We start from the raw sequence: 15,815 nt of genomic DNA, 5'->3' as shown, positions 1-15,815 counted from the left end.
ACAGAAGTAGAGGAGAGAAATACAAAGTAAATTCAGAAACGTGAATTTACAGAAAGACCATAGCCCACAGAACATAATACACAACTCTGGTCAGCCCAGGCAGGCAATATGCTGGGGTGTCAGAAATCTGCCTGACTCTGTGGTATCCCTACATTTTGGGAGGAAGACAAAACTCTCCCTCCTGTGCCTGGTTTCACCTGAGTGCCTTGCATGTAATTCTGAAGACACAGTCTCCTTACAACAGATTGTAGGGCCAGTGGGATGGGCGGGAGAGAGAAGGAAGCTCTCACCCTCTTTCACAGCTTCCTTCTTCAGTGAGTCAAGCAGTGCCCTCTGCTTCTCCACCTTCCCTGCCAGGGCAAAGGCATACGCCAGCAGTGCCTTGGTGTACACATGGTTGCCTTCCTGTTGTGCTGCTGTCTCCAGACAGAACAGAGCATTGCGGACTATGATGTGCTGGGTGGGGGGGGAAAGAGAGAGAGATATGGTCAGACAGAGGGAGGGGAGAGATGACCACAAGCCCACTTTTCTCTGCACTCATGGGATAAACAAGCCCAAGACCTGTGAGAGCACTTGCCCACTCTCTTCCCTCCTTGTGCCTCTCTGCTGAAAGAAGATAGGATACTAGTGGCATTAACAGCCCGTGCAAGGCTTTTCCTTACTACTCATTTTTAATAGAAACAGTTTTTGCACGGTTTGAATCTTTTACATAGTTAGGTTTCTCTAGTTCAACTGCTCTTTCCTTGGCCTGTAGCTGCTTCTAACTTCTTTTTGCTCCACAGTTTTACTCCCCTTTCCTTAAATTACCATTTTCATTTACATAATGAAGTTAAGCGCAAGTCACTGTTTTATCAAGTATTAGCCTAAGTTATATCTGCTTCTTTGCCATCCCTAGGGAATAACCTTTTGTGCCTGAAAGCTGGCCTAACACCTTTTCTATCTGTCCAGTTGGTCCAATAAGAAAAGATATTACTAAGCAGATCTTACACCTCACATATTCCTTGGTCCATCGTGGCTATATCAATACTACAACACAAGGTAAAATGTTGGCAGTAAGCCAACTTCTAGCTCCAATCCAGCCCCCCTGCATTCATGGGTAACCCTTTAGCCAGATGCTTTGCAAACCAGGCTAGGAAAACCTCTGAGAGAGAACTCCCTCTCTTGTCTCCAGTTGATTCTCCCCATATCACCCTAGCCATGTGTTCTCTTGCTCCAACCATAACATGAGCATTGCTGGGCGCTTCTCTACATGACCCCCTATTTCAGCTTGTCCACTGTCTCCTGACAACATTTCACTTTTGGCTGAATCCTGACATCCTAGCTTCTAGCCTGGAGGTGAATTGAGCTCATAAGTTCAGCAAGCAGGAAATGACATCCTTTTCCATTTGAAGGAGGATATTTTTTTTCAGATGTTCCCACATATGGGTAACTTGAACTGTAACTTCAGTCTGCTGGGGTTAGTTCCAGCCTTATGCTCTAGTTGGTTTTATCTCTCCAGCCCTGCAAATCCAGCCTCACGTGATATGGCCATCATATGCCAGTACAGGGGGCATGGAAGGAACCACAGACTTTATTCATCAGACACTGCTGACACAACTTTCACTAGTGCAAGCTCTGGGTGTAAAGCTGCCTAACTTAAGGAAACAGGAACTGTTTTAGTAAGCTAGGGGCCTACTTTGCTTCTGCCCAGGAGTTACGTGGTATTTACCAAGTGTGAAATGTCTTACAAAACTTAGCTGTGCTGTTTTTTGTGGAGGGCTAAGCAAAAAGCCCCTGAAGAGATTCTAGCTGGAAATTAAACAAAATGGCCAGAGGGGGAATGGACCCAGTGTCCTAGATGCAAAGGGAAACTGTAGGGAGATTCTGACTCCAGATCAGGCCCTGAATTTTGCAGACACTTTCCCTCCCTCTTAAAGGTCTCTCCAAGGGGATGGGAAGCTGTCAGTCCGGGTGTCTCACAGGAACATTGGACTGAAAGCAGCCTCCTGGGTCATGAAATCCTGTCCCTTGCATTCACAAGCAACCACTGATCAAGGGTACCCAAAAATCACCCCTTCAAACTCTCGAACATAAGACTACACAGCACAAAGTAAGAAACACAAAGCACATCCTATAACATATCACAAGGTAGAAACAGAGGAGCTAGGAACACCTGACTATGCCCTGCCACTGCAGTGAAGGAGAAAGAGCTAGTTAATAGATGCTCAGGGGATCCTAGGACCATGATGGATCCTACAGAAAAAGGCAACCCCCTTCCACCTCCCACACAATCCTTGGCAATCTGACTATGATGATGACAGCTTGGCTGTGCCCATGGGCTGAAGGGTTACCGGCACGTACAGTAGTGGGCAGGGGGATCTCCAGCAGCGCGATGGTGATGTAAGCAGACAGCGTAACCTCATCATCCACTCCGCCCTGCAAGTGAACCACCCAAGAAACTACATTAAGGCTGAAGCAGTTCCTGAAAACATCCCCCACCATCCACCCATCCCCGATGGGGGCAGCCTACACACCCGTATTTCCCACATGGTGATAGATCCTAGAAATCTGCCCCTGCACCCTTTATTCACAGCAGCTCCAAAATACAGTAGCCTACTTGCATATCCTTGCCCACACTTGGTATATCCTTGCTGCCCCTTTCCTTCCCAGTCTATGCCCCATGTGTTGAAGTGGCTTGGCTCTTCCCAAGTGGAGCTACAGATAACTCCTGTAAAGGGTCCTGTGAGGGGAGCTGGGGCCCAGAGCCAGCTGGGCTGATGCATCACCTTGATGGCATTGTTCAGGAGCATTCCTGAGCTGCGGAAGCAGCCATTCTCCTTCTGCTTGCTGGAAAGCCAGAGCTGGGCATCCTGGATGTGCTTGCTGTCGATGTACATGTAACGTCGGGCCTGAGCAAAAGACTTGAGGACAAATGCTGTCAGCCTGCAGTGGAGAGCATACTGGCAGTGAGTGCTCCCTCTCTCTCCAGAGGGTAGTTGGGAGCCTAGGAGCCATTCACTGGCTCAGCCACTCACTGAAATGGAGTCTGGGGAAGATGTGGCACCTGTCTGAGGGTGTCCAGCAAAACCACACATCTTGGGACAGGGGTATCAAGCAATCTGCCTCCATTTAAAACTTACCTGGCAGGCGGCGGGGTTACTCAACTCCCTGTGGGAGAGAATGGCCCTCACCTCTGAAAGGTGAATGGTCAATAGTCATGTCTGGCCATAGCACCTTATTTAGATTTTCTTCACTGGAAGCGCAGCATGGGAGGAGCTGTGACAGCTCTCAACATCCATGGGACACCTAAGTTTTCTTTTCCCTGATTGGGCCCAAAAAAGGGAGGTGACAGCACCTGCAAGTAACCCCGTCTCCTTCCCTGAGGTCCTTGATTCAGAGGCTGGGGAGAGGGAGTGGATGAAGCCTGTTGCATCCACGGTCTCCTTGATATGTGGTTTTGTGCCGGTTGTTGTTAGGTGGGGATTGGGAGTCAGGGGGCTTATCTACTCATGCATTTATGCCAGCTTAAATTTACCGCGCAGTAAATTACCGCTCAGGATAAGTGGGAATAGACCGGCATCTACATGTGCAGGTGACCTGGGACTAAATTTAGTCCCAGGTGAGAGTTGCCTGCCATGTGCCTCTGTGGCCTCCAGGGGGAGCTCCAGCCTCCAGCCATACTGCTGTCAGCACTTGGGACTAACTTTACTCCCAAAAATCGAGCCAAGAAAGCAGGCTAGCCACGAACCCTAGGGCTGGGCTCAGGCCGGCGCCTGAGTGGCTGGGCAGACCCAGCAGGGAAGCTCCCTAGGTTACTGTGCTGTAACACGTCTACACCTGTTTTACTGTGCAGTAACTAATCAGGTGTATATGTAATACGTGCATGATGCAGGTATCATATTTATGCTTGGGTTGGCGTATGTCCCCATACTTACTGCACAGTACAGACATGCATGTGTAGACGCACACCTGTTCTGCGCAGTCATTTCGGTTACTGTGCAGTAAATGCACACATGAAGATGCGCCCAGGGGGATGTAAACAGTTACTGACTTCTGGCATGGAAGCTAAAGGAGGTCTCCTTTCATATCACTCCTTCTCATTCCTTTCCCCCTCACGATTGCCCTGTATCCTCTCCCTTCACCCCAGCCCCGGCTGACCTGTATCTCTTTAGCAGTGGGCAAGCACCAGATTATAACATAAGAAGTGTGCAGGAGCAGGGGAATCAAAAGCACCAAAATCTCACCAAGTATTTCCCTGTTGCCCGGAACGGGGCCCGAAGGTACTGTAAGAGCCATCTGAATGTTTGTAAATCAGTTGCCTCTGATAACCTGGAGGGAAGGATGAAAAGTAAGTCTTCACTGTAACTAGAATCTTATTAGTACAATATAATTATAAAAATATAATGACTTATACTATTTATGCTTGCTTACTTCACAAGAGCTCAGCTCCAGGAAGAGCCCTTATTAGTTCTAGTCTACACACCAACATTGTGCTGCTTTACCAATGCCATTGCAGTTAAGGTGGTCCCATAACCCTCATGTGGGCCCTCCTACCTTGGTATAAAACTCGTCATTCCTCTCCAGGAAGGAGTAAAACCATGTTTGCCCTAGGAGTTGTACTGATCTAATCATTTCACACTGAAATAGTTACTTTTACCTGACATATTAAAAATGGTACAAAACCTGAGGAGGATATTGTAGAGTGGCCCCTTATTGTGGAAGCTGAGCTGAAGTATCCCAGTTGTTAGAGTACATCCTGGCAATGCATGCGTTACCTGCCCATGTCCATATTCACAGACACGTGCATGTATGGTGGCCATTCCTTTGCATTCCTAATACAGGAATAAGGAACACTGCTGAGTGGCCATCTGCTGAGTGGCCTCATGCTTCTAAGACACAGCTGTACAACTTATTCGGCCCCACAGGCTGGAGCTCAATCACAGGGCTTCTTGTGGACTGGATGACCCACAGCCAGTGGTGGGGCAATTACAAATGCAACCCCCTCACAACAGTGACAGGCAGGCCCCTCCATCCGTCTGTCCCTCCTTATGGAAGCATTATCTGACATAGACCAAAACTAGGGAGCAACTGGAGGAACACACGTTCCATCTCTCCTCACCGCTGACTAGGTATCCGACAGCCTTGGACTTGGTCTCTTCCTTCAGCTGCCCAGTCTTATTCAGGTAGTCCAGGATGTAGATGTTGGGAGCAAACAGGACCATGTTCTGCTCCCCACAGCCAAAGGGCATCTGGAGGAGCTGGTGCAGGTTGTGCATGGCAGTGCCCAGGATATCACCTGAAGGGAGGAAGATGTGGGGGGTGAGCATGGTTCAGACCCCACCTGCAGGGTCACAGAGGGCTACAGACGGTGGTGGTGGCATGCAATATTCTCAGCTAGGCTAGTCAGCCAAAGGCAATATGTGATCAAAAGAAACAACAGAGATACCGGACAGAGAAATAATCCTTAAGGGACCCACGTGCATGTTTTGATGGAGACAAGAAGTTGGATGAAGCAGCAGGGGAGAAGTGAGGGCAAGAAAAGAAAAGGAAGGTAAAGTGCTAGGAAGAGATAAAAACCAGTGGGGAGGGGGTTGAAGGATGAATACAAAAGCTATGATGGCTGAGCAGTGGGGTAAGCAGCTGAGCAGATGGGGAGGCCAAGCAGCCAGGCAGGGAGGAAGTGGTCACAGCCAGAGAGGGTGGAACACTTTGGGCTTCCTCTCTTACCCAACACGGAGAAGTAGGCTCTGGCCGAGTCAGGTACCACGTTCTGCGGCAGCTCCAGGGAAACCGGACTGGGCGCAGACTTTTCTGGGGAGAGATCAGACAGGACTGAGCATGGCGAAACTCCCTGACCTGTGGCAATAAGCAAACCACAGGACTGGATCTAGGGCAATGCCTTCATTGCTACCTTCTCTTGGCCCTGCACAGAAGCTGTCTGCCTTTCACCACCCCAACCATCTGTCCTACTATTGTGACTCCCTCCTGTCCCCAACTCCACCCTCAGGCTCTGCTCCCCGCACATAAGTGACACACAAAGTGACCACAGCATAATCACAAGCCAGGAGAGAGGAACTACAATACCCAGCTCATTTTTGGGGGCAATGGCAGATGGTAGAATCCAGTTTGTGATTTCATTGCCACAGATGTTAGAGATGGGGACAGCCCAGCTAATCCCATCTGGTCCCTTGCCCAAAGAGAAGAGCCAGGAATGTCCCCTACACTTTCAGTTCCTCCATTGAGGGGCTTGGCCTATTCCACACATACACAGATCTTTCCCATTAGGAAACCTTCCCCTGTGATCCAGGTGAGATATGTTCCTACTTTGTCCTGATTCATTTTTATCACTCTCAGGTAGTTCTTCCCCCTCAGCATCCCTGAAGTAGCCTCCCTTGAGGCCTACGCCTTTCCCTTCACCGGGAGAAACCAAGAATGAAAAGGCTCTTACCAGCTGCACAGAGCAGAGAGTTGTAGGTTGTTTCCCTTGGAATTCCTTCCGGCTTTGGGTTGAGGAGGAAAAGGGAAGGGGAAGGAAAATAAGAAAGGTGAGTGCTCACAGGAAGACTGAACACCTGGGGATGGAAACATGTGTGCAGGAGTGAGAAGGAGAAATGGAGAGAGAGGAAAGAAAGAAAATGAGAGCAGTGAGCTGCAAAGGGATAGGAATAAAAGTATGGAAAAGATAAAGGGGAAGAGCAATTAGTGAAGCTGAGGAAAAGGAAGCCATCCAAATCCTCAAGGAATAATAATTTTGGTTACTGATTTAAAAAAAAAAATCAGTTAATAATATATTATTGCTTCCTCTTGCCTATAATTTCCCACAAAAACAGACCAGCTTTGCTTATGAGTCCCACCACATTGTGCAATGCACTATCATTTTTTTTTCCCAGAAGCAAACAGGTAGCATTTCATCACAAAGTAGAAAAGAGATTTAAGACGAAGCAGTGATAAATCTCAACACAAGGAGAGAACAAGAGGCAGCATTATAGCACTGCTGCTGGGGCTTAAGTCATTGTGGGTTTCCCATGAAACAGAGAAGATCTGCAGCACTGCCAAAGGCATTGCCAGCTGGCAGCATCTTTTCACTACTTCTCTGTACCACAGGTAATAAAGCAGCACACCTACCTCCACCAACAGCTTCCTGATTATTGTGTCCTTCCGCCAATTTGACGGGGCCTCCACCACTTTGTCCCCGCAAGGCAAGCCACCGTTTAGAGCCTCAGCACTCACTGAGATCTCTACCTCACCTGAAACGAAGAGGGAGACACTGTGCAGTGACAGGTGTATCTTACTCCTGTGGTTTTCTGTGGTTACATGGAAACCTCTTTGGGAATGCAGCTCAAGCTCAAGCTGCATTTAGGACTACCTAGCTGTGCCATAGCCTTCCAAGACCAATTCCACTGTCATCAGAGACCAAATGGGAGTGGAGATTATGGACAGGACAGCAGTACAGTGGGATATCTTTTGAGTCCGGTCCCCATTCCTTGTAAAATCACAGAACAATCAAGATTGTTCTGTGATTTCAGAGCCATCAAGTTCCTTACCCAAAACCTTCAAACTTGGCCAGCCTGGTACTGCCAGAACACCTCATGAATGTCATTCTCATTTTCAGATGGGAAAACTGAGGCACGTTGGCATTAAATCACTTGTCCTAAACTCGACATTAAGTCCAGCTCTTGAGCTCCAGTCCTGTACCTTAGCCACAACACTGGCCTTCCTCCCTTCTTAGCAGACAAGATCGCTCCATGCCAGCTTTAAAACTTCCTATATTAAAATCTGGCACCACCAAGTCCCTCACAAGGAGGTTTTGGAGCAACATTGGCTAAAAACATGGTGGTCTTGACTGAAAGAATAATTAGATCCAGTTTATTACATTTGTGACTCATCTGCAAGTATGTGTAACATCAACAGCTTCAGTAGCAAGAATTTTCTTAATTTTTAGTTTCATCCATAATAAACTAAAAAAAAAATTAGGAGTATTGAAAATGAATAAACGTGTAATGTGCTATAAAATGCTTAATGCTCAAGTTGGTGAAAAAGAGACTCCAAAATCAGAATATCAAAGCAAAAAAGATATAGTGCTTTTTTAGTTACATTAAATATACTTAAGAATATCACAAGTAGATTTTTTTTCTTTCAGGAATAAAATTGTATTTAAAAATATCCTCAATAATTTAAAAAATATTGAATTTGTGTACAGTACAGTACTAATTAGTAGTTAGTACACCTAGTAGTTAGACAATTCCAAACATCCCTTCCTTAACCACAAGAAGTATTAGGTTTTGTAAAATCAACCCTAACGTTCATAGAGAATTTGATCTCCTTTTGAAAATTCCTGTTTTTGCACTTTTACTACAGAGCCCTAATTCACACACTTTTCAGAATATCATTTATATAGCCCTAATAAGTAATGAAAAACATTTTCCTAAGCAGGCTGTTTTTAAAAAATCCAAAAAGCAGGTGGTCAACACTCATTCACAGTTTAAGCCAGCATTCAAAACCAGCAGTTGAAACCATTCAGCCCTGCTCTAGAGATACCCAAGGGTCTCTAATCCCAGTATTTTGCAGTTGCCACATCTCTTACCTAGAGATTTTGGGGTCACAGTCCAGGATACAGTTATCCTTTCATTCTCACAGAGACAATAAGCGTCCTCTTTCTTCTCCGCTGGGGCAGCCGAAAAATCTGAACATGGAGTCAATGACACGCTGACCTGCCAGGGGTATAAGAGTGTCAGTAGAAGTGCTGAGGGACGGGAGGAGGCTGGGGTTTACTTGGGACTGGGCAGTGCAGGGGAGAGGGACTGGTTTGGTACTGAGTTTGTGGGGGTGGGAGGTAGAGGAGGAATTGAGGTGACAGAGAAAGATGAGGAGCCTGGGAGTTTAGCCAAGTGCCAGAACTGGATGGGATGCAAAGTTGTGTTGACAGAAGCAGGGGACTGCAGGGACAGGGGGAAAAGGACCAGTTTTGTGAATAAAGACAAGCTGAAGGCCCTAAAGCTACCAGCTGGGTGTAAGTCTGGACATTCAGAGGACAGAAATGGAAACTAGCTATAAAAGCAGCATGGAAGAGACAAGGAGAAGTGGATGAGAGGGGCCACGGAAGGTCCATATCAGTCCTATTGCTTGTTCCATTTTTCCCTTTTATTTCAATCCTGAGAGACGAGTTGCCCTGACTTTTCAGGAAGCCTCTTGTTGAATGCCCCAACCCACTTGGCCTTTTCTGTTTGGTCGACGGACAAAAGGGGAAATGGGCTACAGAGTTCTGTTCCATGCAGTATCAAAGCTGCAGCAAGATGTGAGCTTTGTGGTCAGCAATGGGTAGGAGGCCAAACACCAAGCAAATGTGTCTGCTCCAGGAGGCTTCGAGTTTCCACTGTAGACAGTAGTGGCTGTGGCCATCCAGTTACCTTGCTTTCAACAGGTGTATGATAGAGGCACAAACTGAGTGCCTTCCGCCCCATAGAGGTTTGAGGCTCTAGCACAACAGCAGCTTTCTCAGCCAAACTGATTCTGTCTTTCCTAACACCTACCTAGGAGCCAATCAGAGCCCTTCTCTCTAACACCCATGCTGTACTGCACCATGGTAATAACAAAGCCAATCAGCCAATCAGCTGGCTTTCCCAGACGGAAAGCTGTGGTATAACAGGCCCACGTGGTCTCCACTCTGTCTTCTGTCCAGCAAAGGTGAGAGGGTCCCTTACCCTGATGCAGTGGGCCAGGTAGTTGAAGACAGTGGCCTTTAGTGGGAAGTCCTCGCCACGCACTACAGAGTATGGCAGGGTGAGATCCAGGAAGAAGGGCTGGAAGGCTGTGAGGGACACAGTTGGGGACAGACCAAAGCCACTGTGCTCTGAGGTGCAGAATGCGCTGGCTTTCCATTCCGTGATGGTATCAGGGATGGTCAGTGTCAATACAGCATTGCCTTGGGAGCTGGTGAGGGAAAGGGAAAAAGGCAGTAGGGCATGCTCCTAGAGATGACCATCTGAAATCCTAGAGAAGTAGGGCTGGAAGGGACCTTGGGAGGTCATCTAGTCCAACCCCCACCTCATGATACTAGGGTTAACATCTCAGCCACTCCTGTCATCCTGAACAATGCCCCCTTTGGCTTAGCACTGGGAGGACATGTACACTTGGGTTTTTTGTAAGCTCCCTTGGGAGATCTCCTCCTGTCCCATCCTATATCTATCGCCTCAGGAAATTCACCCACATAAAAGAACTCGGGTCGTGCCTCCACAGTGAATAAGAGATCCCACAGGCATAGATATAAAACAGGGTAAGCTATTTAGCTATTTTAGATTACCACATCTGACCCTTGATCAAACAAACAACACACACACACACACACACACACACATTTTCCCCAGGCAATTAGCTGATTCAAAGTCAGAGAGAGGTGGGGTGAACGTGGGGTACCAAGTAGTACTTTCTTCTTCTCTCTTTCCATTTGCCTATCTGTCTGTCTCTCATCCTTTTCTCCTGTCTATCTTCAAAAGGCAATTTGTTTATATACCACACATCACAGAAGCATGAGCACTTGCCACAGTGCTTCAATGTCTTCTGAATTGCTTTGCATTCCAAAGCAACCATGCTCACAAAGCCCCAGCAACACAACTTACTCCATTTGAATTAAATCCCAAATCCATGTCTCAGGGAAATACTTCCGGACAGTTTCCTCAGAGCTAATTTCCATGTCCGGGGGCATCCTTGCGACTGTGTATAATGAGCGTATAGGTCCACGTAGGCCTTGAAATTTTGGAGGCAAAGTATTGGGTGGGGAGGAGAAAGAAAAAGTTTAAGAAAGAGCGAAGGAAAGCGAAAGAATGAAAAAAAGAGCAAAAGAAAGAAAGAAAATTATCAGACCTTATTCTAAACCAGGACACTTAGTTTCCAATTCAACAACTGCCATGATCAGAACTGCCCCCCACCTCTTGATACACCAGTTCCCTGGTTACCACACCCCTGTCAGCTCCCTGTTCACCTGTGCCTGCCGGCGCTGGCCCAAGTGAGCAAGCAGGGAAGGAGAACCCGTCTGTCCAGCCATTGCTGTCACTGCTCTCTCATCTGGGCTCAGCCCGGAGAGCAGCGACAGCCTGGAGATGGTAGTGGTGGTGGCTGGGTGAGTTCCTCTTCCCTGCTTGCTCCCGAGGACAGACCTGGCAGCCAAATATGAGTTGGGAGACATGGGGAGCTGGAATGAGCTGCAAGGGATGCGGGGCAGAGTGAGAGCTGCAGGGAGTATGGGGGCAGGGGAGAGCCCCGGGGTTGGGGAGAGCCCTGCGGGGCGTGGGGACAGGGTATAAGTCCCAAGGGGTAGGGGAGATGTGGGGTGGGAGCCCCAGGGATGGAGATGAGCTCAGAAGGGGAGGGGAAGTGGTACTCACCATATGCCAAGCGTGCACGCATTGGCTCTGTGAGGGAAGATAGAGAAGTTGGAAGCAGTGCCTCCTGGGATACTGGAGGACTGCTCCCAGCTGGTCTTGGGCCTGTAAAGCAGTCACACCTGACTGCAACACGAGCTGCCCAGAGCCACTTAAAGATCATTTGCAATGGAAGATTATCTCTAAGATGTTCAGAGGGCCCTTAGCATGTGCTTTCCTACTCTAATGTTTGGACACTCCTATTTCAAAGCCCCTTGACACATATTTACAGCCTAGCCTGGGGTGTCACTGCAACCACCTTGTTGGAACAGGGCATGTTTTCTTAATGGGCACAGAACAGGTGGAAGAAGACTAGATTCCTATTTCAGAACATGCTGGAGTGACTCTGGAGATACACCAGGGTATCTAAGAAAACCTGGTTCCAAGTGAGATTTGTTATGTACAGGCTGTAGGTCTGGTAAAGCAAAGCAGGCTATCTTCTTGTCATTACCATAAGCCATGGGCTGCATACTATAACGCCTGCAGATCTCAGGCTTGTGGACCTTGGTGCTAGTGAAGACTTTTAAACCCAGGTTCTGGTAAAAAACAGAAACAAAAACAAAAACCAAATAACTAATCAAATACCAGCAGCATGCATTTGATGAAGCAAGCCAGTCAATATCAGTATCTGGACTGGAATGACTATCATATGCTAACAAGGAATGCAGAAGGGACTGGTTCATGATGGCTTCATTTCACTGTGTAGGTCAGGATGCCTGCTAGGATCACTAATGACACAGGAGGTAAATGCTGGTGTGACCTAACTGAAGTTAACACCAAGATCTACTCGGGGTGATGCTGTCTTTGTTTTTCTTCAATGTATTTAAAAATGGCTGAATGCAGGGTAAGTGAACAGTGAACAGCGCTGGACTGACAGAACCGGAGGTGGATATTCTTTGTGTCTGGTTCCAAGAGCTGGTACAACACTGAGCATTGGCGACGTGTAGGAGGTGAGCGCGAGTGCATGTGCACCCCCTGAGATCAGCCATGCACCCCCTGGAAGCACCAGCCATGAAACCAGAAGTGCCAGCACTTCCAGTTTTGCCACTGACGATGATTGGCCGTTGGGGGACCACGCCTCCCCTTCAGCAATCTGTTGCCCCCCCTAGACTCGGAAGGCACCAGCCACCCATGACACTGAGTTTCCCCAAATGATCAGTCTCTGCCAACATGTCCTAGTCCTGTCCTGGAAGGGCTTCCATCTCTCTAGCCTGCTCCAATCCACTGAGATATCAAACTCTGCCTTCCAGTTAGGCAGGGGGCTTTCGTAATGTGGGTGCCAAACCCAATGGGCACCAGTATGAGATTCCATGGGCTGAAGAATCAATGTCAGATGGGACAGAGATACACAGGACTCTGTTAGTGTGTGGCTGTCAAGATACCTTGGGGGTTTGTACACTTGCAGACTAATATAGACAGGATGGAATGAGAACCTCCATGGCTATGGGGGCTAATTTTCTTGTGGCTTGAATCTGTCTCTTGTGGCTTGGATCTGTCTAGCTATTCCAGCTGGGTTCTGGTTCCTCAGCCATATTTATATCAGTGACAGGGAAACTTCAAAAAGGTTCAGTGGCTGACAGCAAGTTTTGATGCCCAGTGCTCCAATCCAGGGTTTTCTACTCCAGGTTTAATTATCTTCATGAATGCACTAGTTAACAAGCTCAGTTATGCTTGCTCATGGCCTTCAAGATGTGGCAGAGTGGTGAGAGCTGGTGGGAAGATATGGTGGGCTAATGGCAGCTTCAAAAAAGGAACAGAAACCCAGAGCTTACTTTGAGAATGCTGTAGGCGTCCCCGTCACCATCAGGAGACACGGGCTGGTAGATGAACCCATTTAGTAAGATGGGGTCAAGTGACACACAAAGGTTTGTGTCCTCTTCCTCCAAATAATGGTCTTTGTAGTCATAATCCTTGAGTTGCTTCAGTGGGAGCAAACTGTATACCTGCAAGAGAGGATTTAAGACTCAGTGATATCTGTGACCAAAGAGCCACTGGCCCTCTGATGGCAACCACTGGGTTTGGCCATGGAGGTCATGAGTAGGCCTCTGTACACAAGTCAACAGCAGCTCAGCCTCAGCCAAAAGGCCTCAGTCCCAAATTGAAGTGGGCAGCCCTATGCAGCTCTCATGGAGAATGGAGTTTTGTGGCTCCTGATTGCTGGGCACATCTATGACTTACAGAGCTAGCTGAGAGTTCAGCTTCAGGCTTCATGAGGAGGACACTCTTGTCTACTGCCCGGACAGCACACAGGGATTTTGGGAAGGCACCAAGAGTCAAGTCAGTGCTGGAGGCTGGGGTGCCACGAGGAGGTTTGAAAACCAAGCCGACCTGCAATCCAGGAAAAGAATGAAAAGATCAGATTCTTCCGGTACCTTCATGTGCTGCCCCAGAGGACAACTCAGCTGTGCGACACACAGCTCTACCAGAACTCCACAGCCCTGCCTTGCATCCTCTATCCTGACTACAGCAATTCAGTGAGGACAGGTATCGCTTGCTCCAGCCTGGGGTTGCTTCCACACTCCACTGTTCCAACTATATGACTTTGCCTGATGTGCGTGATCCTCTGATTGTCATTGCTAACATTCGGTCAGTAGCTGACAGGATCATGGAATCAGTGCACATTTCCTGGGTCGTCTTTGAACACTCGTCTTGTTCTGGGTTGCAGGGTAGGCCTCTCATATATGGAGTAAATACGGGTTATAGATTCAGCTCACTCACCTTATTGGGGAGGCAGTTTTCGACCTGGAAATCTGCTGAGTTGGCGATAACTTCCCCACTAGGCACAGTGGTGTAGACAAGTATCCGTACCAGGGGAGCAATTTCAGGGCCCACGCGTAGCATCAGTGTTAATTTTTTTAAATCTGGTCAATGCATAGAAAGAGAGGGAGAGAGAGAGAGAGAGAGAGGAAGGCTTAGCTATGAGTAATTGGCTGCAAGGATTATGCTTCCGTAGGGTGGGCTGAGGTTGCAACCTCAATATGCAGTATTAGTCTTGCTGAATAATTAAACAAGGACTGAAGTTTAGATCAGAGATGGGCAATTATTTCAGCTGGGGGGCTGCTTAATGAGTGTTGCTGAGCTGTCGATGGCTGCAAGGGTAGCCCCACCCTCTGACATGTGCCCCCCTCCTGGCTGCCATCTTGGAACAAGAAGTCATGCCCTTAGCCCTTGACCTTTGCCGCTGGAAGTCCCTTCCTATTCCCCCCGGAAAAGCTCCTTTTGGAGGGGGTGTGTCCATCATGGAACAAGAAGAAAAACCAATCATATACTAAAACTCAAACTCATACAATAACATATTTTAATTTTATTACAAAAATATTTTGTCACGATATGTGTTTGTGTAGTTTAGAGGTGATTGCATAATAGCTCAAAAATAAAGTCTTACTTTTGTATATTGTGTGTGGGGGAATGTATGGGGTGTGGTTGGGTTGGGTGTTTGTGTATGGTGGAGTGTGGGTGTGTGTTTGTGAGGGTATGGCTATGTGTGTTGGGGGGTGAAAGGTATGTTGCAGGGTGCGTGTATACATGGGGGGTTGTAAGGGTAGGGTGTGGGTGTGTAGGATTTGTGGAGTGTGAGAGAGGGTGGATGAGTGTTGGGACCCCCCGACACACACAGTCCCTCCGATGATGCACAGCCCCTGCCACCACCAGCAGCAGGCAGAGGCTCTTGGGGTGCTCATGTCCCATGCAGGTGCTGCTGCCTGGCTGTGCACGGCTCTGGCCAAAGCTGCATGTGGCAGCAAGCAGCAGAGCCAGCCCAGCCTACTTCTATCATCCGGGGCCCCCTGCAGTGCATGTGCAGCTCCTGGCACTCACGCACCACCAGGGGGAAGCCCCACACGATGGAGCCAGCTGCCTTCTCTGCTGCCATGTGGAGCTGCTGGGACTCTGCTAGAAGTGGCAGGGAGCCTTGCTCCCTGCTTTCCTGGTGGCAGGAAGCAGGGAAGACTGCTACCTCCACTGTGTGGGGCTTTGCCGTGGTGGACCATAAGTACCAGGAGTTGCATGTGCGCCATGGGGAGCCCCATGAGTAGAAGTGAGCTGGCCTGGCTGCATTCCTTGCCATCATGTGCAGTTCTGGCCATAAGCTGCGGGTACTTTAATTGGAATGGCTCTTGCAGCCACTCTGATGAAAGCACCCACCACCAGAGCACTGTAAAGACATCCAAAAGTTTCAAGAGGGAGGAGCTTGGAGGTCTTTGATCTATTTACACATCTGGAATGCTAGCAACAAATGCAATAAAGAAATGTAACAAATGCAACAAAGAAAAAAACACATCTGGAAAAACAAAATAAAATTTGTAAATTTTGTAAAATTATTATTTCATACTTTTTTTTTTTCCAAAATGGACTTCTTTCTTATTTAAAAAAGATGAAAGACTGAAAAAGAAAATGAAATGTTTAGTCTTACCTGAAATA

At 47.9% G+C, this 15,815-nt stretch overlaps 1 protein-coding gene across 1 annotated transcript in view; it reads right to left on the bottom strand.

Moving 5' to 3' along the window:
• LOC102375395 (alpha-2-macroglobulin) overlaps positions 1-15,815 on the bottom strand; it is a 52,611-nt gene that overhangs the window by 14,645 nt on the left and 22,151 nt on the right. Inside the window, exons 14-28 of the mRNA XM_006032632.3 lie at positions 14,115-14,257; positions 13,575-13,724; positions 13,169-13,339; positions 11,848-11,932; positions 10,596-10,722; positions 9,681-9,909; positions 8,564-8,690; positions 7,105-7,226; positions 6,428-6,479; positions 5,707-5,790; positions 5,099-5,275; positions 4,224-4,308; positions 2,766-2,922; positions 2,341-2,415; positions 291-456 (exon numbers count right to left, since the gene is read on the bottom strand). Of these exons, the coding sequence (XP_006032694.1) occupies positions 291-456; positions 2,341-2,415; positions 2,766-2,922; positions 4,224-4,308; positions 5,099-5,275; positions 5,707-5,790; positions 6,428-6,479; positions 7,105-7,226; positions 8,564-8,690; positions 9,681-9,909; positions 10,596-10,722; positions 11,848-11,932; positions 13,169-13,339; positions 13,575-13,724; positions 14,115-14,257 (1,950 nt within the window). The remainder of the gene's footprint in view (positions 1-290; positions 457-2,340; positions 2,416-2,765; positions 2,923-4,223; positions 4,309-5,098; positions 5,276-5,706; positions 5,791-6,427; positions 6,480-7,104; positions 7,227-8,563; positions 8,691-9,680; positions 9,910-10,595; positions 10,723-11,847; positions 11,933-13,168; positions 13,340-13,574; positions 13,725-14,114; positions 14,258-15,815) is intronic.

The sequence above is a fragment of the Alligator sinensis genome, unplaced genomic scaffold (assembly GCF_000455745.1).
Source record: "Alligator sinensis unplaced genomic scaffold, ASM45574v1 scaffold1129_1, whole genome shotgun sequence".
Classification (NCBI taxonomy): Eukaryota; Metazoa; Chordata; order Crocodylia; family Alligatoridae; genus Alligator; species Alligator sinensis.
This window is presented reverse-complemented; position numbering and strand designations above follow the sequence as displayed.